The 25,002-nt window shown below is 45.0% G+C and overlaps 1 protein-coding gene across 3 annotated transcripts in view; it reads left to right on the forward strand.

The window, feature by feature from the left end:
• Window positions 1-15,764, forward strand: part of crhr1 (corticotropin releasing hormone receptor 1) — an 18,174-nt gene extending 2,410 nt beyond the window's left edge. The window contains exons 2-10 of one of the 3 annotated variants that reach the window (XM_040045346.1): window positions 7,321-7,427; window positions 13,208-13,328; window positions 13,409-13,562; window positions 13,651-13,711; window positions 13,803-13,875; window positions 14,304-14,389; window positions 14,714-14,852; window positions 15,202-15,243; window positions 15,344-15,764. In XM_040045346.1, coding sequence (XP_039901280.1) covers window positions 7,417-7,427; window positions 13,208-13,328; window positions 13,409-13,562; window positions 13,651-13,711; window positions 13,803-13,875; window positions 14,304-14,389; window positions 14,714-14,852; window positions 15,202-15,243; window positions 15,344-15,484 — 828 coding nt within the window. In that variant the 5' untranslated portion in view covers window positions 7,321-7,416 and the 3' untranslated portion in view covers window positions 15,485-15,764. Of the gene's footprint in view, window positions 1-7,320; window positions 7,428-8,351; window positions 9,021-13,207; window positions 13,329-13,408; window positions 13,563-13,650; window positions 13,712-13,802; window positions 13,876-14,303; window positions 14,390-14,713; window positions 14,853-15,201; window positions 15,244-15,343 lie in introns of those variants that run through there. The other 2 variants (XM_040045348.1, XM_040045347.1) reach the window with 2 other exon arrangements.
• The last annotated feature ends 9,238 nt before the right edge of the window (window positions 15,765-25,002 follow it).

Raw genomic sequence — 25,002 nt, forward strand, 5'->3', positions numbered from 1 at the left:
CAGCCACGGGCCCATCCATCTGGCCCATCAAGACTCACTCTCATTTCATCAGTCCATAAAACCTTAGAAAAACCAGTCTTGAGATATTTCTTGGCCCAGTCTTGACGTTTCAGCTTGTGTGTCTTGTTCAGTGGTGGTCGTCTTTCAGCCTTTCTTACCTTGGCCATGTCTCTGAGTATTGCACACCTTGTGCTTTTGGGCACTCCAGTGATGTTGCAGCTCTGAAATATGGCCAAACTGGTGGCAAGTGGCATCTTGGCAGCTGCACGCTTGACTTTTCTCAGTTCATGGGCAGTTATTTTGCGCCTTGGTTTTTCCACACGCTTCTTGCGACCCTGTTGACTATTTTGAATGAAACGCTTGATTGTTCGATGATCACGCTTCAGAAGCTTTGCAATTTTGAGACTGCTGCATCCCTCTGCAAGATATCTCACTATTTTTGACTTTTCTGAGCCTGTCAAGTCCTTCTTTTGACCCATTTTGCCAAAGGAAAGGAAGTTGCCTAATAATTATGCACACCTGATATAGGGTGTTGATGTCATTAGACCACACCCCTTCTCATTACAGAGATGCACATCATCTAATATGCTTAATTGGTAGTAGGCTTTGGAGCCTATACAGCTTGGAGTAAGACAACATGCATGAAGAGGATGATGTGGACAAAATACTCATTTGCCTAATAATTCTGCACTCCCTGTAATTCCTACAGAGGCTATATAAAGTGCTAGTGGTTGTGAGTGGTGGTTCAGTCCATGTTATTATTGTGTGTTTGAGGGTACAGTTGTCCATTGTGGGTGTGTGTATGTCCAGTCCATGTGTTAACGTTTTACCCGCTAACAAGGGAAGTTTGGTCAGAACCAGCTCCTCACCTGTCCCTAGCCCAAATCCTTCAAAGAGTAGCGTCCCTCGCAGCTATTTATTCCCATGATAGTTACAGTACACAATACAACACAACACAAGCACCTCCCACCGTAAAACCCCCCAATGGTTACAAAGACAAGGCACTATGTGTGTGTGTGTGTGTGCACGTGTATGCATGTGCAAGAATGTGTGTGTGTGTGTCTGTGTGCGTGACTTCCTGATCACAACATCTTTGGTCATAAAGGGGGTAATCTCCCCCACACCCAATATATGGTTCAATTCCTGTATTGGTTCTAGGGCTGCCCCGATTAGCCTAACTAGTCACGATTACGTCGACTATCAAAATCGTCGACGACTAATTTAATAGTTGATGCGTCGTTTAAAGCTTTGTAAGAACACAAAAGACGCAGGAATAAGTAGTAGGATTTAAGAGTGTAATAACGGACTGAAACAGAAGATGGCAGCACTGCATGTACAAGGATGCCAGCTGCCGTTAAACCCCGAAGAAGAAGAAGAAGCAGCTGTGTCCCAGAATTCATAGCGCGGCCCAGCTTAGTTTCCAACAATGGCGGCAGCTAGTTAGTTTTAATATTACTCTTATTATTCTTTCTGGGTCACAAAATAAACGTTTAACATATTTTCAGGCGAGAATGTAGCTGTGTAAACCTCAAATATCTGCTCAGTTTATCAAGACACCGCATATTTTCAAAAGAGCTCCGATGTTTTCGGAGACATCTGTTACCCACTAGCTCGATAGCTAGCTGGGGGCAAGGCTCACTAGAGCCCGTGAGAACACCAGACTCCCGGCAAATCGTTTTCAAACCCACCGCTGTCTTTCGCTACTCAGGTTAAACATGATATATGAGTCACTTAGATAACTTAAAAATGTTATTGTTTGGCTTTTTTTAGTATTTTATTTGTTCCTGAGTGAATCGGTTTGGCTGAGATTAAAGTTATAGTTTTTACACAGCTGAATAAACCTCAAGCAGACAGCTGATTATCAGAAGTGTGAGATGCTCCAGAATATACTCCGGTGTCCTGTTATATTTTAGATAGCAAGGAGTTTATTAAACTTCACCAAAACAATCTGCAAATTTCATTCAAATTTAATAAACTATTATCTTGTTTTTATTTTTACTTAGCACCTTAAACACTTAAAGATGTAAGCTAATGATAGTTATATAAGAGCAGGTCAGCGGGTCAGCAGCATCACCTCCAGCACAAGAACACTGAGTACATGGGCTCCCCAATGATGTGTGCTGAGCCCCCTGCTCTTCACTCTGCTGACCCACACTTGCACACCATCACACAGCTCCAACCGTTTCATCAAGTTTGCAGACGACACAACTGTGGTAGGTCACATCAGCAACAACGATAGGGCCTGCTACAGGAGTGAAGTTAAACATCTGGCTGAGTGGTGCAGCAACAACAACCTGTCCCTGAATGTGGAGAAGACCAAGGAGATCATCACAGAAATCAGGAGAGCTCACACCCTGCACACCCCACTAACCATCAATGGTGCTCCTGTGAGGGTAAGCAGCACCAAGTTCCTGGCTGTGCACATCTCAGAAGATCTCTCCTGGTCAAGAACACAGCATCACTGGTCAGCGAAGCCCAACAGCTACTCTACTTCCTCTGCAAACTGAGGACAACGAGAGATTCAACCCCCGTTATGAGCACCTTCTACAGAGGCGCCGTGGAGAGCATCCTCACCGCTGCATCACTGTGTGGTATGACTCCTGCACTGGGCCCTGCTGGAAAAGTTACAACAGGTAGTGAAAGCAGCAGAGAGGATTGTGGGTACCTCTCTTCCCTCCCTCCAGGACATCTGCTGCACCCGCCTCATCTGGAAAAGCCTCTGCATAACAGTGACTCCACCCATCTGTCCAACAGCTTCTTCAGTTTGCTGCCATCAGGAAGGCGACTGAAGAGCCTCGGGGCCAGAACCAGCAGACTGAGAGACAGTTGCACCCCTAGTATTTATGTATATGTATTAGAGGTGCAGCGATACACAAAATTCACGGTTCGGTTCGATACTTTGGTGTCACGATTCGATATTTTTTCGATACAAAAAATGTTCATGCCTTTTTAATTTGTCATTTATTAAAATTATAAATATATATTTTAACTCAAACGTACAGTTTTTAAATTTAATGTTGCTGAAACAACAAAATAATAGTAATAATAAAAAAATCTATCTGATGGAGAAATCACTCATCTTTGGAAAAGAGAGTTTATTACAGAGAAATGTCTCTTTCCAAAATAAAAGCTATACTATCCGCTTCTTCTGGGCTATATTCTCAGCAGCATATTAAACATATCAGGTCCCCATAAGGAGAATCATGTGCTAACGGCTGTCTAAATGACTCGGGTAAAGCATGCATGCTTGTTGTTTTTGTCTGCTTCCACTTGTCTTTGCACGAGGATGATGTCTCCGTAAATGTGCAGTCATATTCGTTGTGTTCCCACTAGTGCTGTCAGCGTTAATCTCGTTGATATGACATTAACGCCATAACCAGTGGTGGGAATAACGCCGTTACAAGTAACGTTTTTTTGCCTGTCCCATTTGGTTCTTTAGCCATCAGAATTGTTGTCTGAAGACCAACAAGGATACCCAATAGATTTACTTTGCCAAGTGGATCATCACGGCCTTGCCGTATTGGTATTTGATCGACCTTTGTTGTTATTGTTTATATTATTTTATTTTCAGTTGTTACAGATGGGACAGACATGACTAGGGGATAGGAAAGGGAGAAAGAAAGATGAAGGAAAAGAAAAACAGAGGGGAAGAGGGACAGTGAGAAAGGGCACTAAAAAGAGAAAGAAGAGAAAAAAAATCTCCTGAATCACCTGTTGAGAGAAAAAGAAGAGAAAACAAGCAAAAAAAAAACCAGAGCAACATACTAAACACAACACCATCACGTTAATCTAGCTAAGTGTAAACTGCAGTAAATACTAAATATTGAATGTTGTTGTGCAGCAAGCAGGACAGACAGCGCACAATGTGCTTTGAGGTAGCAGCCAAGAAAGGTGTAGTTTATGTCTATGAACAGTGAACACCTGTGTGGATCAGCGCGCTTGTATTCAAAAGGTTTCCCCATGTAATGGTCTGCAAGAGGGTGTAGAGAGCCATAGCCCCGCCCCCAGGGCATAAAGCAGGCATGGAGGAGATCCAGACATGTAGAGGCCCCAGAGTGCGAGAGCCCAAGGAGGAGCACCAGGGGGGCATCCGTGCCACCCTCCTGGGAAGAGCTGAGGAGAGCCCCAGATGAGGGGTCACCCAGTAGCCACGGAGCAGAAGCCAGAGGGGGCTGCACTGGTGTGCCCGCGGGCTCTGCCAGCAGCCAGCTGTGCCAGAGTGAACCGAGCCGCAGGCCCAGAGGCCGGAGGCCCGAGGGCCCCCTTTGCCCCGGAAGAGGCACCAGGACCCGCCAAGTAGCCACCGGGAGTGAGCTGGTACATACCAACGCACCGACCCCTGAGGGGATCAGTTACCGGCAGGGAGTAAGGTGTTACTAACGGCGTTACTTTTTTCAGTAACGAGTAATCTAACTAATTACTATTCCTGTTGTTACAACGCCGTTACAGTTACTAACAAGTAAATGCAGTCCATTACTATTTTTCAACAAACAGACGGTTGAAGCTGTGTTCAGCTTACCGCATCTTATATCAGTTGAACGGATTAGCTGACTACGTAAGTAATCTGGACGCTACAGCTGTTAAGAGATATACTCTAAAGCACTTCTTCAGTAAAGACTCAGAGAAGAGAAACACACAGAACTTCTTGCTAGCAAGGGCAGCCTCCAGAACTGGGACTCGCACTGAGAAACTGCCCCGGTCTTTATTTATACTTCAGTGGGTGCTTGTGTGTGTGTGTGTGTGTGACCCCATAAACGACTTCATCTAAACAAAAAGCACTTAGACTAGAACAGATATAGCTACGTTAATCCTACCGTAAAACAATAAGACAAGGTACGACCTCTCCCATACTCCTAGGATGTGGGGGTGAAGCCAGAACACCCTGGAATGTCACAGACCTCCTAGGATGAGACATTCTTTCAATATGCCACCAACTATATACTTCTAAACACAAATGATTACATGCAGTATTCTACCATATGCAAACTTACACCATTAAAAGATTATACTGACTACTAAGTACAATTTTCCTATTGACAACAGCCCACTCACATCCTGGGTCATTTCACCTGAGGAGATCACATGATAGGGTGGGGCAAGGTCTCACAACCTCGGCTGGTAGTGACCCACACCTGTTTTCACACCTTGGCTCATGTGATTAGATAGATTCATTCATTTATTTGTTCATTTCAGGCACAACAAAAATACATATATTGAACATAAAGTGCACAAAACAAAAACAAAAATTACCTGAAAAGGAGTGGGACAAAGAAAACTTATTAAATCCCACCCCTATACTCACTGATCAATAGTGGGTCAGCGACCCCCTTAGTGACTCTGCATCATTTGCTCTTAGAACTGAAGAAGCTTCTTGGATGAAACACCTTCAAGAAACTTAAAGTCCAGACATTTTTTTACCAAGCTCCTCATATCACCATGAACCTTCAGCAGACCTACTGATCTCTAATCTAGCACATGACCTATACCAGGTTACTTCTGCAGCTTTAGTTACCATGGAGATGAGAACCGATGAGTTAAGCTGGAATGTACTCCACTTAATACAGAGCTCAGGTGTTTGCAGGTGACAGGAAGTCACTGAAGCATGATTTCTGCCCTCTCAGCCACACAGCATCGATTTGTAACCTTTGTTTGATTTTAACAAGTTTTCTGCATCCTCCTGATCCACACACTCTCTCACACACAGAATAAACTGAAACAGTTAGTGACAAGTGTGAGAACATGAGTGATCAAACGTCAGTGTGAATGAGTCCTCAGAGAGCGAGAACCATCTGGAGCCTCTGTGTGTGTGAGCACTAAGGGGGCGGATCCCTTTGAGGTCCAGGTGGGAAGCTGGTCCATTTGCTGTGGGCAGCGTTTCCCTGGGGTCCTCACAAAGGCACAAAGAAACACGTGTGTGTGTCTATAAGTCCATATGTAATGTCATGTGGTCTGCTTTGTGTGTGTGTGTGTGTGTGTGTGTGTGTGTGTGTGTGTGATAGAGAAAGAGAGAGAGAGAGGAGAGAGCATCTCCCACTGAGACAATCTGTCACCCATTTCCTGCTCTCCTGTGATTGGCCAGAAGAGCTGGCTGCTGGTCAATCACAGACCGTAATTAACAAGCAAGGTGTGCGTGTGTGTTTACAGTGCAACGAGGCTGAGCATGAAAGGAAAGTTGCATAACTGTTCATTATTATTACAGCACAAACACATAGTTGTTTTGATTACACATTTGGCATAATTTTTAATCATCTAAATGAAAACAACATGTTGCTATGGAAACATGCACACAGAGAAAGGATGTGATTGTAAACTGATTATTGGATAGATTTTGTAAAGGGCATGACCCCCGTTACACCTCAGCATCTCATGTGAAAGCTGCGACTCTGAACAGAAACATAACCTAAACTAACCTCGTATTGTGGATGGGTTATCTCAGTTGTTCAGTTGTTCTCCTGACTGAAGTTTGGTCCGTGTACAGCGTCCTGCCATGCAATTGCATTTGTTCCTAACCCATCCAAACTTCAGTAACCCTACAAACGTCACTGCTGTTTAGTTTTCTGTCTTCATTTCATTTTAAATCCCTCACTCAGAACATGGTATTGTATATTATTTAATCTTAAAAACATTTTTGGAGACCTCCCACATACCACTAGAGGGAGCCCACATACCACCAGTGGTATGCATACCACAGTTTGAGAACCACTGCTACAGAGGTCTTAGAGAACATGAGCTCCTTCACCAGCTCCAGATAAAAACCTTCACCAACCAGGTGGGAATTATTTTTTTATAGGTCAAGACTATAGGATCCAAGGAGAGATCAAAGGTCAAAGACATGACCTCAGATATGCTGTGGTCGAGTCTCAGGGAGCTGTTTATGAAGAATGTTTACTGGTTGATGGATTGGCTGATTGATTTCATTCCAGCACATATTGAAGAAATATCCCATTTGCACATATTAGAACATGATACTTGTGCTGGTGGATTATGGGAGGGTGGGGCCTTTGCTGGGTCACCTGACTGTGGGTGGGACTTCTTTGAAGCTCTTTCCTCCTTTGTTTCACTGATTAAGATAAACCTTCAGCTTTGTACCTTCATCTAGAGGAGCAGGAAAAATGTGAGCTCAGTGGGCGGGGCCTTTTCTCCATGACCTTTGAACCTGTTCTAGTTTTACTCTTTCAGACATTTTCATGATGGGGGGAGACTGAGCTCAGACTTTTATAATAAAGATGAAAACATGAAACTGTTGAACTGCTTGGTTGTTTCTGGAGTCATGGGTCAGATCTGACAGGTTGTCCTTTCTCGCTCTACTTCCTGTTTCAGAGGAAGAGTAAAGTTCACTATCAGGTGGCTGTCATCATCAACTATCTGGGCCACTGCATCTCTCTCGGAGCGCTGCTGCTTGCCTTCACGCTTTTCATGAGGCTCAGGTAATGCACCTGTCTGTCTGTGTGTACACCTGTCTGAAGACATGTCGCACGCTTGCTGTGAGGACAGCTGAAAGGTTAAGCTTCAGTTCCTGGTTCAGGTTAAAGGATCAGTTATGCGCATCCTCACAAAGAAAGGAGCACAGGGCCAGCCCCCTGGTGGACGGTGAGGGTAATGCAGGTGACTGTACCATGAAGAAGATTAAACAAACCCATGATATCCTTCCATCATCTGGACTCACCTTTACAATGGCGCTCACACAAAGCTAGTTATCAACTCACTAATCCTGCACATTCACATGGAGGGCATCTGACCAATCACAAAGGGGCATTTCGTGGGTCACATGACTCTTCTTCCACAGAAAATAATCCCTGTGAGTGCAACCTGATGTTACAACATGGTGATAAAAAAAATCTCTAAAGAACAGCGAAGTATGCAAATAAAATGCAACATTGTAGTAAAAAGGGTGAGATACATGCCACAGAAAATTCTTAATCAATTTAGTGCACTCACTGAAACATTTGAATTCCAGGTGATAGTTTATTACTGAGCACGCTCAGTGCTGCTGTTTGTTTCCAAGGTGATGGCTGGAACCACTGAAACATTGTAGCTTCCTGTCCCACAGCCCGATGAAGGAGGCGTGGAAATCAGATCAGAGTGAATGAATGTTATTGGCCGATCAGGTGTTCAGGTGTGTGTTCCATGTTTCCAGCAGAATGGCGAGACTCAGCATCATGTCTGAATGAAGCAGAACACCACATGCACATCCTGTGACAACACCATTATCGACCATAAATCGACAGTGCGTCTTAAGTATGAATTCTGGTTGTGCTTACTGACCTCAAACCAATTTTATGTGGTACACGGCGCTCAAAAATCTGTCAAAAAATGTTTTAATATGACTTTAGTAAGCTACAAAGCCGCACCGCTTGATGGATTGTCGGAGCATCACGGCTACCATAGTCAGGAGCCTCGTGGAGTGATACGTACTGTGCTTCAACGCAATATTATGGTGTGTGTATAAGGACCTGGCACACCTGGAACACCTAGCTGTTAGGATGCTACATGCTTATGAAGTAGATTTCAGACTTAAGGCTATCAGTCGCTTTTTGTTTCGCTTAATGCACCTTATGTATGAAAATAGATCCGTTCATTGATACTGCACCTTATAGTCTGAAAAATATGGAAACTGAGAACATTACCTGCTCTGGATACTTTGAGTTTTTATTGCTGCTGTTCAAGGTTTGAAGCTAGATGTGATGACTGAATTCAGACCTCAGGTCAGCAGGTACAGTGCACTGGTCCTGTTTAAGGATAGGATATTAGAGAGAAAAAAACTGTTGTAAATTTGTTTGCTGACAACAGACAAAAACCTATAGAATAAAAATCAATATGTTTATTATTTACTGATCATCAGGGAAGCACAAAGACAGTGCACTGTAATGAGGGGTTTTCCAGGAATGATGATGCTATTTTCTGGTGATCTGATTGGTCTATAGGTGGCGATGTCATACTAATTGATCTGTAATCTGGAACCTAAGCAGGTCTAGAGAAGGTTGGAGTCACAGCACATGTTACCATGGCAGTTTTTCCCAGTAAGCAATAAACTACCTACAGAAAGCCCAGGTTAACCCTGAAGTTATCTGGATAAGCCAAAACCCGGCTTATCTGTATCTATATATCTATATCTGTAATACAGACCTCTGAAGCTGTGATCCAGTAATTAATTACTAAGTAAAACAAGATCAGAATTAATCTGTGCGAACGACGATGTATAAATCCTGGCAATCCCTCCTGCACTTAACAGCGTACACTATGTTACTCTGTTTGTGTCGGGGGACCCGATCCTTTGGGTGGTCTAATGTTTTGGCGCAGTGTGTTTTGGGGTTTAAAAGCCACAGAGACCCGGTGTTTAGAGAAAATGTGTCTCAGCTGCTCCGATACTCCTGACACGTACGGGATCACTACAGGTTTTCGATTAGGCAGCGGTTGTCCTTCCCTCCTGGATCGGCTGGAGCTTTCTTTAGGAGCCTTCCCAGCTTTGACAAAAATCCAGCTGGGATAACCACATTTACTCAGGGCCTTCTTGATGTGCTGTCCTTCTGCTTCCCTGGCCGCTGTGTCTGTGGGGATGGTGTTCGCTCTGCGTTAGGGTTGGGCGATATGTAAACCGGCAATCGTCAGTCCAATAATTGTCGATGTAATGTAATAATAGTGTGTATGTGTTAGTCCCCATAGTGAAATAGTTCCTCTGCATTTAACCCATTCACCCAGTGAAGCAGTGGGCAGCCACTAATGCAGCACCCGGGGAGCAGTGTGTAGGGACGGTACCTTGCTCAGGGGTACCTCAGGGTAGCCGTTCAGTGGAGTCGAACCCCCGACCTTCCGATCATGGGGCCACCACTCTACCACTCTACCTACTGAGCTATCCCTGCCCCATCCCTGTGGTGACTTTTTGATGGGCGGAGCAATGTAATCATACATGTTTACAACACAGAAGAAGTTCAAACATGGACGAACTAATTTCCCCCAAGAAATTAGGGCTGTCAGCGTTAATGCGGTCATCACGATTAACGCGATTAAAATTTGTAACGCTCTCAACCCATCTGAAGCGCAGAATGAACAAACTTTGGACAAACTGCCTGGAATACGTTGACAGAGACATTTCAGGGATTGTAGCTCAGTCCGGTCCTGATAGGTTAGTTGTTAATCGTCTTTGTCATAATGACGGCGCGTTAACGCTGACAGCACTAAAAGAATATTCACATTCACTAACAGGGACCACTCCCTTGGTAACGATGAGCAATGAGGGATGAGGAAGTGTGATTAGTGCTGCGGTTTGGGGAAGGCCTTGAAGGGGGACTGGCGATGGCTCTCGGGCCGGGCTGAACCCCCTGTACTAACGAGAAATAAAGGGAGGCAAGGAAGAGAGGAGAGGACAGGAGAAGAGAGAAAAAAAGGGGGGGCAGGGTGCGGCATGAAAATGAGATCAGCGGGTATTGGAGAAGGGAGGCTTTTATAGGCTGAGGCCAGAGGGGGCGTGAAGGAGGAGTGGTCCCGCTCATGAAATTCAGATGATATCTCCACTAAAGTCGCTTATTTTGGATGAAAGAGGTAAACCTAAGGATGTAACCAAAGCAGTGTGCCGCTTGTGCAGACGTATAGTGCGAGCAAAGATCTCAAAGGCGGCTAACTGGCATGAGCATGTACGTGTTCACCATCCGGCTGAGTATCAGCAGCTTCTGCAGCTCTGTCAACAAGCGTTTGGGCGCTCTCTGAGGGGGCTGTTAAAACAGCGCTATCATTGTTTTTTCTGTTTACTGGATCTATTATCGCCATCATTCTTAGCAAACGTACTCATGGGCAAATAAACAAATGAATCGCTGATGGGCTCAGCCTTTTGACGATAGTTGATATAGTCATCCTATTGCCCAACCCTACTCTGCATTGTAGCGTCCTGGTGACACCCAGTTTGTGCTCCAGTAGATGATTATTAATAACAAAGTGATTCTGTTCCCATTCAGACCGTGCAATATCACCCAACAGTTTTTCATCACGTTCGTTTCATCTCCCCGTCATATGCTACTACTCTCTTTTATTCATTGGCACAATACTATGCCACTTTTAGAATCACCTGCACTGATAGCTAAGCTGTTTATTTTTCAGGATATAGTTATATTGTTACTTCATTAGAGTTATTTAATATTATATTTGCACTACCCTACAGTATATTACTGTATACTAGTATTGTATATATTGTATATCTTATTCCTCCGTTCCTCTGTCTCTCTTGCTGCATTGAGCATGTGTATGACATAAAAATTTCCCTCGGGATAAAGAAAGTTCTTCTTATATTATGATGAGAGTCAAACCTTAAATACTGATCTGTATGTGTCGGTTTACGGTACACATCAGCTTTTAGATGTCCCCCATTACTGATGGAGATCTCACAGTCTAAGAAGGCTAACCTGCCACTTTGATGTGTCGGTCCACCGAGTGAATGTGATCCGTGAAATGTGAAACGTCCTGAGATTTGATTTTCACCCAGGTGTCATCCATATACCTGAACCAATGACTTGTTCCAGAGTAGGACAGCAAAGCCCTCTTTTCCACTTCTTCCATGTACTAGTTGGCCACTCTTGATAGTCCAGGGTCTATCAAGCAGTTTCAGTAGAATGAGCCTGTGAAATGAATGGACCCCACACAGCCTCAGGTGACAGTTTTGTCATGTTTTGTTTGCACAACACGTCCTTTCTTTTTCCTTAGGTTGGGAAGTTGGCTTTTCAGCTGCTTCTCCACTCCACACTCAGCTCCTCTCTCGAGCCCCAGCATCACTGAAATAGTCTGATTACTGAGTGGCAGCAGCTGTCCTGCCAGCCACCCTGGCACTGCCCCTCCACTGCATCGGAGCCAGATACCACAGCCCTGCCACAGAGCTCTGCAAAAGCCAGGCTGGAAGATAGAGACACATTATAAGACAGTTGTAAATAACTGGTTTCCTCCACCTGTGTTTGGTGTGCAGCACACCTGCACCGTCGTGTATGCTCCCAGCGTCATGTAGCTTTGACATGATTCAGGTCCTCGCAGACGGGAGAGTTTTTCAACATTAGAAATGACACCCTCAGGATGTGATTGATGTTCAGACCCTGATCTTCAGCCTGACCTATTAAACTGAACCATTTCAGCTGTTTTCCTTCTCAGCCTCTGATTGGCAAGCTCAGTTTACCTGATGGTCTTTCAGACTTCAGTTTGAACCCCCTGTGGCGAACCTGAACAATGAGCCGAAGCTTGCTGTTCTTGGCCATCGCCCTTCCTCCACTATGTCTATACTTCACGTTGGTGCTTCAGACCCTTCTTCGTCTTCTCTTCTGCATCACACAGGTTGGTTTTGTTTTCATGGGTCCACCGTTCCAGAGCTTGCTGCCTGGTCTACTTTGTCAAGTCTGATTTTTCTGTTCCTGAGCCTGATTGATGCTTTGAAGCTTCTGGATTTTCTCTGTGATTCTTAACTTGGTGAACAGCTGGGAAACATGGCATCTTCCTCCAGGAGAGTCTTCCTCACTTGACTGAATGTTGTCCTTGACAAACTGCTCAGCATTCTCGCTGATATGCTCGTTTCTTCAGCCCAATGATGACCTCCTTCACACAGCTCCTCTCCTCTTTGAAGCCGGTCACAATTTCTGATGAACGAAATGCTAATTTAACACTTGACTCTAAATTAGTCCTGAGAGTAATGAGAAAGCAGGCTGACCTGGACTCGCAAGTGCTTATTGGCCGATAGTCCTTTATTTATCAAAATGATGCGAATGAAAACAAGCTTTAAAACAAACTGAAAGCTCTCCAATTAAAACATGAGAGGGTGATGCAGGGATGGTGATTGCTGTTAAATATTCCGTCATAATGTTTAAATAAAACAAATTGCTGCCACCTTCTGGTGGTTTTAGTACATTACATTTTAACAGGCTTCAATTTGTTTTATTGTTAAAATGTAAAATGTTAAAATGTAATGTACTAAAACCACCAGAAGGTGGCAGCAATGATCTGAAAGGTGTTTCCTGATGCTGCTCTGAAAAAGTCTGATGTTGTGAGATTAGCTGCTCACAAACAGGACAAATGCACAAACACAAAGGTGACCAAAAAGGCGAACATGATGAAATCCAGTTTAAACGACCGAGCGCAGCAGGAACAAGCTGCGGAAAGCTCAGTCCTGAAAAGCTCACCTGCCTGTATAGTGTGGAGGTGTTTAAGGAGGAGGCAATCAGTTCAAGTCTGTGTGTTTCAGGAGCATTCGCTGTTTGAGGAACATCATCCACTGGAACCTGATCTCCGCCTTCATCCTGAGGAACGCCACCTGGTTCATCGTCCAGCTAACAATGAATCCCGCTGTTACCGAGAGAAACCAGGTGCTCACACACTCACACGCACAGAAACATACTGACAAACACACTGATGCTGACCGTGACGCTGACTCCGGCCTCTGCAGGTGTGGTGCAGGCTGGTGACGGCAGGTTATAACTACTTCCATGTGACCAACTTCTTCTGGATGTTTGGTGAAGGCTGTTACCTCCACACTGCTGTCGTTCTCACCTACTCAACCGATAAACTCAGGAAGTGGATGTTCATCTGCATCGGGTGGGGTCAGTCCATCTGTCCCCCTTTCTGTCTGTCTACCTGTCCTCCTGTCCCTCTCTCTGCTCACCCGTCTCCCTCTCTGTCTGTCTGCAGGTATTCCATTCCCCATCATCGTGGCGTGGGCTTTTGGGAAGCTGTACTACGACAATGAGAAGTAGGTCATGTGACCAGACAAGACTTCTGCTAAATATAATGTGTTGCAATATTGAACGTGAGGAGTCATGTGACTGTGTTTTGATTGACAGGTGCTGGTTTGGAAAGAGGGCGGGAGTTTATACAGACTACATTTACCAAGGCCCCATGATCCTGGTCCTGCTGGTAGGAGCACAGCCAGTCCACCTTAAAAACACTACAGTCCTCCTTAAACACAGCCAGTCCATCTTAAATTCTGTCAGAGACTGATGCTGATGTTTTGGAGATTCCTTTGACCAGCAAGTGGTGCTGAAGCCTCCATCAGACAGTAGAAACCAGTAAAAACCCATAAAGTCTATAAATATCAGATTTGTTACAGACAGCTGAGAGGATGATTTATCGAGAGAGGAAGAGGAGTGAGATGGTCTGGTTTAACGTGAGAAGACACGTCAGCTGACAAGCTGTCATGTGATGTGGTCTCTGAAACCTGCTAACCTGATCAGACTCAGAGATGTACACACACTGAGAAGTCACATGTGTGTGAGAAACACCTGCACAGGTAACTTGGCTCATAGTCCAGCTGTGTATAAACCTGGAAGTCTTCTTCTCCTCAGATTAACTTCGTCTTCCTGTTCAACATCGTCCGGATCCTGATGACCAAACTCAGGGCATCAACAACCTCAGAAACCATTCAATACAGGTAGAAACACACCTGTAAAAGGGAAGAGCGTGACAGCTGAGCTGGGTCTGTGATTGATTGATCAGAAATAAGTCATTGGTTTGGTCTTACAGACAGATGAGAGCAGGTGTGATGTACAGGTGATAGTTAGCTGTCGCCTCACTTTTGCATGTCTCTTTGGAGGTCATCAAACACTCACACTGGCCGTGTCTTTACGGTCTGTCTTCACTGATGTTTATGCAGCTCCTCACATAAACCAGCTTATTTTCCCCTCTCGCTGCATGAGCCTGTTTGCTGAAGGTAAAAAATGCCTGTGTGGGTTAATGTGCTGCTCTGGTGCTGCAGGAAGGCGGTGAAGGCGACGCTGGTGCTGCTGCCTCTGTTAGGAATCACCTACATGCTTTTCTTTGTGAACCCCGGAGGAGAGGACGAGGTCGCTCGGATCGTCTTCATCTACTTCAACTCCATCCTTGAGTCCTTCCAGGTTCAGACTGCCACCCACACCAGAGGGAGCCTAACACAGTTTAATCGATTATCAGAGAGCCTCGGTGTGGTCACTGAGCACTAATACATGAGCTGTTGCTGTCAGACCAGGTTCAGCTTACTAAATCCAGTTTACTATGCTGGTCTCAGTCCAAGACTAAATTGGCCGAGCTTTCTTAGCTCAGTTTACACAGACTGATCTAAAAAGAATCATAAACCTTTAGCTTAGCTATTAGCCAGAACGTTGATGGACACATCCTTTGATGATGTCACTTCTAGGCTGGACTCTTGTAGCTCCTCCGCCCATCAGTCGCTGTTGGCTAACTTGTCGACTCTCTGTGTCCCTGCAGGGCTTTTTCGTCTCTGTGTTTTACTGCTTCCTGAATAGCGAGGTTTGTCATGTTAATCAGGATTCCTCTTGGTTTCACATCATGTATGAATCGTATTTACATGACCGTTCTGATGTCTCTGTTTACCCGTTTACATATCTAGGTGCGCTCTGCGGTCAGGAAGCGTTGGATTCGTTGGCAGGACCGTCACTCCATCCGGAGCCGTGTCATACGTGCCACGTCGCTGCCCACCTCACCGAGCAGAGTGTCCTTCCACAGCATCAAACAGTCCTCAAACCTCTGACAGACCTGAACTCACCCAATGGCGGTCTGAGATGTGATTCCCGTTGGCCAATCTGAGCTCTTATGATGCATGAGGACCAGACAGTTAGAGGGGGGCTCTGTGTGGCCCCGCCTCTCTTCACCCTCACTAGACTCTGTCTCTGGACTCAACCAATCAGCTGCTTCATATGTTGCACTGAGCAGTAGGGATGGGTATTGATAAGATTTTCACGATTCCGATTCCATTTTCGATTCTGTTTAACGATTCGATTCTTTATCGATTTTTTTTAAAAAGGAGAACACTAAGGTCGATTAGCTTAGAACTTTGTTTTATATCTTCTCTTTGAACAAGAGACAAATTTAGGAGTAACATGGCCTTACAAACCCAACAGTGAGATCTTAAGAGATCCAGCCTACGGCTCTTCAATGGGGTGTCACAGGGTCCCCAGGAAAAAAATTGTAAATGTAAAATAATAAAATAAATATTCTTCTGTAGCAATAACAAAGTATAACATAAATTATTCTGTAGCAATTACACAAGAATATCCAGTAATGTCCCTGCCTACAATTACACACATTCACTTACTGAAAATCATCTGCTGTGGCAAACGGGTGCAAGCCTTTGACCACAAACTGAGTCACTGCTCGGTGACATTCGTCTATCCTGGCCTGAAAGGAGACGCTACCGGTAGACTGCAGCGAGAACTGCCAGCATCTGAGCCAGACTCTGTCTGTCTCATCGTGGTCACCTAAATAATAATAATAATAGTAATGGATTGGATTTATATAGCGCTTTTCAAGGCACCCAAAGCGCTTTACAATGCCACTATTCATTCACTCTCACATTCACACACTGGTGGAGGCAAGCTACAGTTGTAGCCACAGCTGCCCTGGGGCAGACTGACAGAAGCGAGGCTGCCATATCGCGCCATCGGCCCCTCTGGCCAACACCAGTAGGCAAGTAGGGTAAAGTGTCTTGCCCAAGGACACAACGACCAGGACAGAGATGAGGGATTCCCAACCCCCTGAGCCACGGTCGCCCGTAAATGCACAGTAATGGCAGGTTTTGTAATAAGGCAGATCGCACCAACATAATATGCACTGTTAGTTGATTATTTACCCGCCGCATTAACGGGAGAGGACATGCGAACGTTACCGCTGCTGCTGGGTTGAGATTCACGAGTCCGGAGCGGAATTAAAAACACGACATTCATTTAAGGTCATCGTGTGTTTTGTGAGCAAATGCTTTTGCATATTCGTAGTGTTTCCTCCCTTAAATGAAATATCTACTTTGCAAATATTGCAAGTTGCCCTGTTGTCATCCGTTCTCGTAAAGTATAATCAAACTTTTGAGCGTTTAAGCTGCCGTGTTTCCTGCCAGGTAAATGACGCTCCGCAACATGGTGACGTCATTCGGGGCGACTGGAATCAATAAGGGAATCGTTTGCAAAAATGGCAAACAATTCCAAGGAATTGAAACAGTGGGAACCGGTTCTCAACAAGAACCGGGTTTCGATACCCATCCCTACTGAGCAGCCAGACTGCATTTTATAATCTGTTTAGTGATTTATTGATCAGTGTTTTATTTATCAGCTATTACTGAATGTATTACTGATCACCAGCTTTCTGCTCTTCACACACACGCACACTGATCATCACAGATTCAGAGGTGTGTGGTGAGAAACCTAACCCTAACTTAGACTGTCTGATAACCCTGACCCAGTACTCACTCTTTACTGCCTGGACGTCAGCTTCCTGCTCTACTTCCTCTGGTGAACATTTATTCAGATTAAATCTTCGGGCAAGTGGATTAAGGATTTGTACCATTTCCACCAGTGGCAGGAAAGTAAAGCTGGATTATCAGCAGGTTTTATTTTGCATCAGATGGAGTCTTTATAGCCACAAGAACGTCTGCTTGATGTTTGGTGTGAGTGCTCCGCCACAGAGACACTGCTGAAGACACACAGCAGCAGATCCAGGAGTGTGTATGTGTGTGTGTGCACGTGTGTACGTGTGTGTGCGTGTGTTTGTGCGCAAGCGAGCGCGTGTGTGCACGTGTGTGTGCGTGCACGTGTGTATGTGCGTGCACGTGTGTTTGTGCATGCAGTTTAATAAATTAACCCAAGCTTAACTTGCTGTGAAAGGGGCGGAGTTTACATCATGTGACCAATCAGAAACATGGACAGATCAGCAAACTGATCTCTGTTTATTTCCTTCATGAACAAATGGAAAAGAGGCGGTTTATACAATGATTTCCACCTGCAATCCCTGGCCAGGTAAAAATACGTGACACACACAAGCCACCACGGCGAGTGGACGGGCGAGCCGGCTGGCTTGGATTGGCTCTTAGCCTACACCTTTGCTGTGCTTCCAGTTCTTCGCATGGTGGTTTTGGCGACTCAACGTCAGGATGAAAAAGCAATAGAAAGCACAAAAACACCATTTAGCCTGGAGTGGCTGTTGTGTGCTGCTGCCGCAACGCCAATTACTAAAGTATGACAAAATCTATAAAACGAATAGTGCGCCTGAAAAGTGTGTTGCATTCATGACAACCACTTAAGTAAAATTTCAAATCTACAGTAACAAAAATCATGCAGCCATTTTCTTCTGCTTGTCTGAAGTCGGGTTTGGGGGCAGCAGCAGGAAAGCCCCTCCCCCTTTCACCTCATCCTCCAGGAAAACAGAGACATTCCCTGGCCAGCCGATCAATCTGATCTCTCCAGCATATCCCGGGCCTCCTCACCCTAGGACATGCCTGGCTGAAACACCTTACCCAGGAGGCGACAGCGTTAGCAATCTCCTTTCGATGTGGAGGAGTTCCCCTCCTGAATGGCTGAAGTCCTCACCCTAACCCTAAGGGAGAGCCCATCCACCTTCTGGAGAAAACTCATTTCTGCTGCTTCAATCTGCATCTCGTTTTACAGTGTTCACAAAATGATATGTGCGAGATTAACAGATTTATGGCGTTTCTCAACAACAAAGTGCATTTGGTGCCAGATGGCTGCTTAGGACACTCTAACTGGGCATGAATTAAAAATATAATTCCATTAAAGCAGTAGTCCCCAACCACCGGGCCACTGACCGGTACTGGTCCGTGAGAGCTGAGACTCGGGTTGAAATTTATGGTTTTCAGGGTTTTTATTGTTAGCTCGGTTTTCCTGGGTCTTTTCCTGTGTTGTAGTTGTGCGTCTTATTTTGAAAGAAATATTTACACGTTACCATAGCGACCAGAGACCATTAAGGGGGCAGAGAGGAGGATGTTACTCTCAATGCTGTTGATGCATTTCAGGAGGATGCTAATAAAGTTACACAATTACACAGTGATTTTGCGTTTATTATTATATTTACAAAATCCCTCAGTTTTTGTCTCGGTCGTATTGTTTTATTTTGTTGTATTTATCCGCCACACCTTAAAGGCTGGTCCGTGAAAATATTGTCTGACATCAAACCGGTCTGTGGAGCAAAAAGGTTTGGGGACCACTGGATTAAAGCACTAGTAAGTCTGTTACTGACAACAATGATGAAGGGGAGGGAGAGCATGGTCCCCTGAGGGGCCGCTGTGCTGCCTCACACATACAGTACAAATTCAAATTCAAATTCAAATTTTATTTGTCACGTACACAGTCATACACAGTACGATATGTAGTGAAATGCTTGGACAACTGCTCGTGACCTAAAGAAAACAAAAAAGGAAAAGGCTATGAATAAGATAGGAAATAAATATGAAAAATTAAAAAGGGTAAATTTAACTAGGAAGGAATAAAATATAAATTAAGGTTAAAAATGAAATACTATACAACACAAATTAGAATGAAGGGTAAATTTAACTGGGAAGAATAAGATAAAATATATAAATTAAAGTTGAAAATAAAATAACTGTACAACAAAATACACAATATAGAACTATATAAGAATGTATGAAGAAATCTAAATCTAAATAAATATATACACAATAACAGCAGCTGTACAAGTATTAACCGGAAATGAAGAATATAGTGACCAGTGTTGTGCAAAAACAAAGTCCAGAATGTCCAGTGTGTGTAAGAACCATATGTGTGGGTCAGTACTGTGTGGTGGTGTGATTGAGAGACCGTATCGCCTGCGGGAAGAAGCTCCTCCTCAGTCTCTCTGTGTTGGTCTTCAGGGAGCGGAATCGCTTTCCTGACCTCAACAGAGAGAACAGTCCGTTGTTGGGATGGCTGAGGTCCTTCACGATCTTCCTGGCCTTGGTCCAGCACCGCCTGCTGTAGATTGAGTGCAGGTCAGGGAGCTCGGAGCGGATGGTGCGCTCAGCTGACCGCACAACCCTCTGTAGAGCTCGTCTGTCCTGCATGGTGCTGTTCCCGAACCAGGTTAAGATGTTTCCCGCCAGGATGCTCTCTATGGTGCAGGAGTAAAAGTTCCTGAGCACCTTGGAGGGCAGTTGGAAGTCTCTCAAGCGTCTGAGGTGGTAGAGACGCTGACGGGCCTTTTTCACCACGGTGTTGATGTGACAGGACCATGACAGGTCCTGCGTGATGTGAACTCCGAGGTATTTGAAGCTGTCCACTCTCTCCACTGGGCACTCATTGATGACAGGGGTCTGGTAGTTCCTCTCCTGCTTAGTGCTGAAGTCCACTATCAACTCCTTTGTCTTACTGACGTTTAGAAGGAGGTTGTTCCTCTGGCACCAGTTCTCCAGATTCCTAATCTCCTTCAGGTAGGCCGTCTCGTTGTTATCAGAGATCAGGCCCACCACGACGGTGTTGTCAGCAAACTTGATGATGGTGGTGGAGCTGGTAGTGGCCACACAGTCATATGTGTACAAAGAGTACAGCAGGGGGCTCAGAACACACCCCTGGGGGGCTCCAGTGCTGAGAGTGGTGGAGGCTGAGACATGTCCGCCCATCCTTACTGCCTGTGGTCTGCCAGTTAGGAAGTTGGAGATCCACTGACACATAGATGAGCTGAGTCCCAGATGCTCCAGCTTGGTGGTGAGTGTGGAGGGAATTATGGTGTTAAATGCAGAGCTGTAGTCTATGAAGAGCATTTTAACATAATTCCCCCTTCTAGTGTCCAAGTGAGTGAGTGATGTGTGGAGGAGATGAGAGATGGCATCGTCTGTGGAACGATTTGGACGGTAAGCGAACTGTAGTGGGTCCAGTGTGTCTGGTAGTGAAGAAATGATGAAGTCTCTGACCAGGCGTTCAAAGCACTTCATCACTACTGAGGTGAGGGCTACAGGGCGATAGTCATTGAGAGAAGCAGGGTGGGGTTTCTTCGGGACAGGAACAATGATGGACTCTTTGAAGCATGTGGGGATCACCGACTGAGATAAAGAGATGTTGAATATCTCAGTGAACACAGGAGCTAGCTGGTATGCGCAGTCTCTTAGGATACGACCTGGGATGCCGTCTGGTCCTGCTGCTTTCCTGGTGTTCACTCTCTTGAAGGCTCTCCTTACTTCATGCTCGGAGATGACGAGCACGTTTCCGGTGCTGGCAGCATCTTCCTGTCTGCAGCCGTTAGCGCCGCTAACACTACAGTAACAGTACTGTAACAGTACAGAAGCCTCACATACTGTGGTTGAGGTGGTAGATCGTCTATGCAGTCAGGTGACTGAAAATCAATATGATATCAGCATTAGGGAGCGTTGCATTCTTCAAGTAAAGCCCTGGCTCGTCTCTCCGCTTTCATTAAATAAATTTAGAGTTCTGATTAGACGTTGACAGGTGTGTCATCCAGGTCATGGCAGCTATCCTGTGGACTATCCTGTGCTGGTAGATGTTCTGCAGAGAGGCCACTGGACTCCTAACGATCTTTTTGGCAGCCTTCACCACTTTCGAGGCATTTGCAGTCCATAGGATTGGTGTTGCCGTATCACGATGCAGAAGGTCAGGATGCTCTCAGCTGCTGCAGCTGTAGAAGTTTCTACATATGAAACTCATCGTCCTCAGGAATCACAGCCACTGCTGAGCCCTCCTAACCAGTTCTGTGGGGTTAAATGTCCCACTGAGGTCCTCACTGATGTAGACACTGTTGGGATTTGTTTTTATCTTTAAGACTAATATCTCACAATTAGAATCACATATTTGTCTTTTACTGCACACAGTGTATTGTAGAAGAGTTTTGGATTCACTCTGATAAAACAGACCATGTTTCCTCGTCACCTCCTCACAGGAATGTGGCCTCGGGCGTAAATCAGGTGCTGCTGGAATGCACTCCACAGCTCTTCTTTAACTCTACAGGCCTGGCCGGAGGACCAGAGATGGTTGTCATGGTAATGGGAGCATCGCCATAGGAAGGGTCATATCCAAATAAGGAGATGCCCAGAAAGCTGCAGAAGAAGAAACATGAACTGGATCTCAGCCAGATAAGCCAATGACCTTAGTATCCTGTTATTACACATAATGAAAAGTGCTGCTGCCTGTGCGTGATGCATCCTATCACTGCAGTGTCATCTGCAAACTTTCGAATAGAATAGAATTCAATACAATAATACATACAGAGAAAAACCCAACAATCATACGACCCCCTATGAGCAAGCACTTTGGCGACAGTGGGAAGGACAAACTCCCTTTTAACAGGAAGAAACCTCCAGCAGAACCAGGCTCAGGGAGGGGCGGGGCCATCTGCTGTGATTGGTTGGGGTGAGAGAAGGAAGACAGGATAAAAGACATGCTGTGGAAGAGAGACAGAGATTAATAACAGATATGAGTCAATGCAGAGAGGTCTGTTAACACATAGTGAGTGAGAAAGGTGACTGGAAAGGAAAAACTCAATGCATCATGGGAATCTCCCGGCAGCCTACGTCTATTGCAGCATAACTAAGGGAGGATTCAGGGTCACCTGGTCCAGCCCTAACTACATGCTTCAGCAAAAAGGAAAGTTTGAAGCCTAATCTTGAAAGTAGAGATAGTGTCTGTCTCCTTAATCCAAACTGGAAGCTGGTTCCACAGAAGAGGGGCCTGAAAACTGAAGGCTCTGCCTCCCATTCTACTTTTAAATACTCTAGGAACAACAAGTAGGCCTGCAGAGCGAGAGCGAAGTGCTCTAATAGGGTGATATGGTACTACAAGGTCATTAAGATAAGATGGGGCCTGATTATTTAAGACCTTGTATGTGAGGAGCAGGATTTTGAATTCTGGATTTAACAGGAAGCCAGAACAGGAGAAATCTGCTCTCTCTTTCTAGTCCCTGTCAGGACTCTTGCTGCAGCATTTTGGATTAACTGAAGGCTTTTCAGGGAGTTTTTAGGACTTCCTGATAACTTCTTGATAATAATGAATTACAGTCATCCAGCCTGGAAGTAATAAATGTATGAACTAGTTTGAACAGCTCTCTATTGTCATTGTACATGTACAATGAAATTGTGGGTGCTCCACACCAGCTGTGCCAGAATAAAATATAAATAGTAGGCAGCAGGGATAAATAACAAACAGGAGACATATGTCCAATCAAGAGGCACAAATACAAATCAAAAGGCACACATTACCGATAAGTTGCAGAGTGCTTGGAGGAAATGCAAAGACATAAAGAGTGGTCTGAGTGATGAGGGTCACTCAGACCATGGCTCAGATTGGTGGGTGGGGTGTGGGGATACAGTGTTTGCTAACAGTCTGAATGGCCCAGGGGAAGAAGCTGTTGCTGAGTCTGGAGGTGTGGGACCTGATTGGCCTGAGGTGCCGACCAGAGGGCAGCAGGTCAAACAGGTGGTGGGAGTTTACCTGAGACAGGAAGATCTGGTGATGGCCTCCAGGAGTGTCAGAGGGCAGCCAGTGTTAATTATCCTCTGCGCAGACTTCCTGTTCTCAGTCGTGGCCCCTCAGTTATTCCTCCTCAGCACACTGTTAAATATCCCAATTCTTTGATCTTTGGGCTGAAGGAAGAACAACACTCGGTGTATAAATCCTCAATCAACAATCTCTTTATTCCATACAACACTATGAGCATTAAAAAACGTCCAGACAGGAGAAGTGGACAGGAAGGTGTTCGCCAGATCTCCAAGTGTCTGACTGTTTCTCACATTCTTATAGCTTCAGCCGCCCTCCAAAGTCATAAAACCTAAACATCCACATTCTTTCGCGCTTTCGTTATGACCTTGGCCTCCTGTGCCGTATGTTCTGTTCTTTCTAATCAGACAAATATGGCCATGCTTCTCTGAAAACAACATTTCTTATAAATCAGCAGTATAATGCATCATAACACAATGTCATTCATTCGCTAGCAGTCTAATGTAATACAAATCAGTCTAATAAATCTAATAATTATCACCTTGTTCTAAGTCAGGAGTATAATGCAAACTAAAACTACATAATGATTTCACAATCTTTAATTAGAGGTATAACGTGGCATAAGATAATATAATAATTTCACAACACGGAGAAAGTGCAGCAGCTGCTGGGCCTTCTTTACCATGGCTATGGTGTCGTGGGTCCAAGTGAAATTGGCGGAGCCTTGATCTGTCAGCAAATCAGTGAGACACTGAGACACATCTTCTCGAAACACTTAATGACGACAGACGTGAGGACTATAGGTCAGTAGTCACTGGGGTGTCCACGCCAGTGTTTGGGGGGATGGGAAAATGGTGGTGGCTTTCAGACATGTGAGAACGGTGGCACGAGTCAGGGAGAGGCTGCACAGCCCGGTGAGGATCCCTGCCAGTTGGCCCGTGCAGGCCTTGACCGCAGCTGCTGGGACACTGTCGGGACCGGCAGCTCTCCTGGGGTTCACTGCTCTCAGTGACCTCCTGACCTCATGCTCTTGCAGGGAGAGTGAGGGGGAGGTGTGGAGCAGGGGGAGTGGTCTAGGGTGTGGTCTCAAACTAAGCAAAAAAGGAATTGAGCTTCTTGATGCATGCCCAATCATCCAGGTAAGTAAATCCCCAAAAGTTGATTCTGTTGATCTGGACTTTTTCAGTGGGAGAAACATTTCGTCACTCATCCAAGTAACTCCATTTGCATTTGATCCAATGCAAATGTCCTGTTTATAAGTTTGGGGAAACCTGCAGTCAGCTGAGACTGAAGAAGTCACCTGGATGAAGAACGAAATATTTCTCTCACTGAAGATGTGCAGATGAACAAAATCAGGTTTGGGGGAATTGAGCTCCTCTTTGAGTTTGAGGCTGCTGTTGGGGTTGGGGGCTCTGGCCTTTGTAGTTGGTGAGGGCTTGGTGGGGGTTGAGAAAGCCCTCTATCCTCTTCCTGTCGGCCTCCTTGGCCTGTTTGAGGCTCTCCCCAGGTTTGCTCTGGCAGTGCTGTGCAGAGAACTGTCCCTCAGCCTGAGTTACGAGTTGTGATCAGAGGATAATAATAATAATAATAATAATAATAATAATAATAATAATAATAATAATAATGCATTTTATTTATAGGCACCTTTAAAGACCTTGAAGGTTTCCTTACATTAGTGCTACAAAATAAAAACATAAGGTAAACAAATCTAAGAATAAGTATGGAAGTATAAAAGCTAAACAAGGTAAAATGGACTAAGACTGAGTCATGATGAAGGGAATGCAATTCTGAACAGATGGTTTTAAGACGTGATTTAAAAGTGGTGAGA

The sequence above is a fragment of the Simochromis diagramma genome, unplaced genomic scaffold, assembly GCF_900408965.1.
Source record: "Simochromis diagramma unplaced genomic scaffold, fSimDia1.1 OVJJ01000055.1, whole genome shotgun sequence".
Classification (NCBI taxonomy): domain Eukaryota; kingdom Metazoa; phylum Chordata; class Actinopteri; order Cichliformes; family Cichlidae; genus Simochromis; species Simochromis diagramma.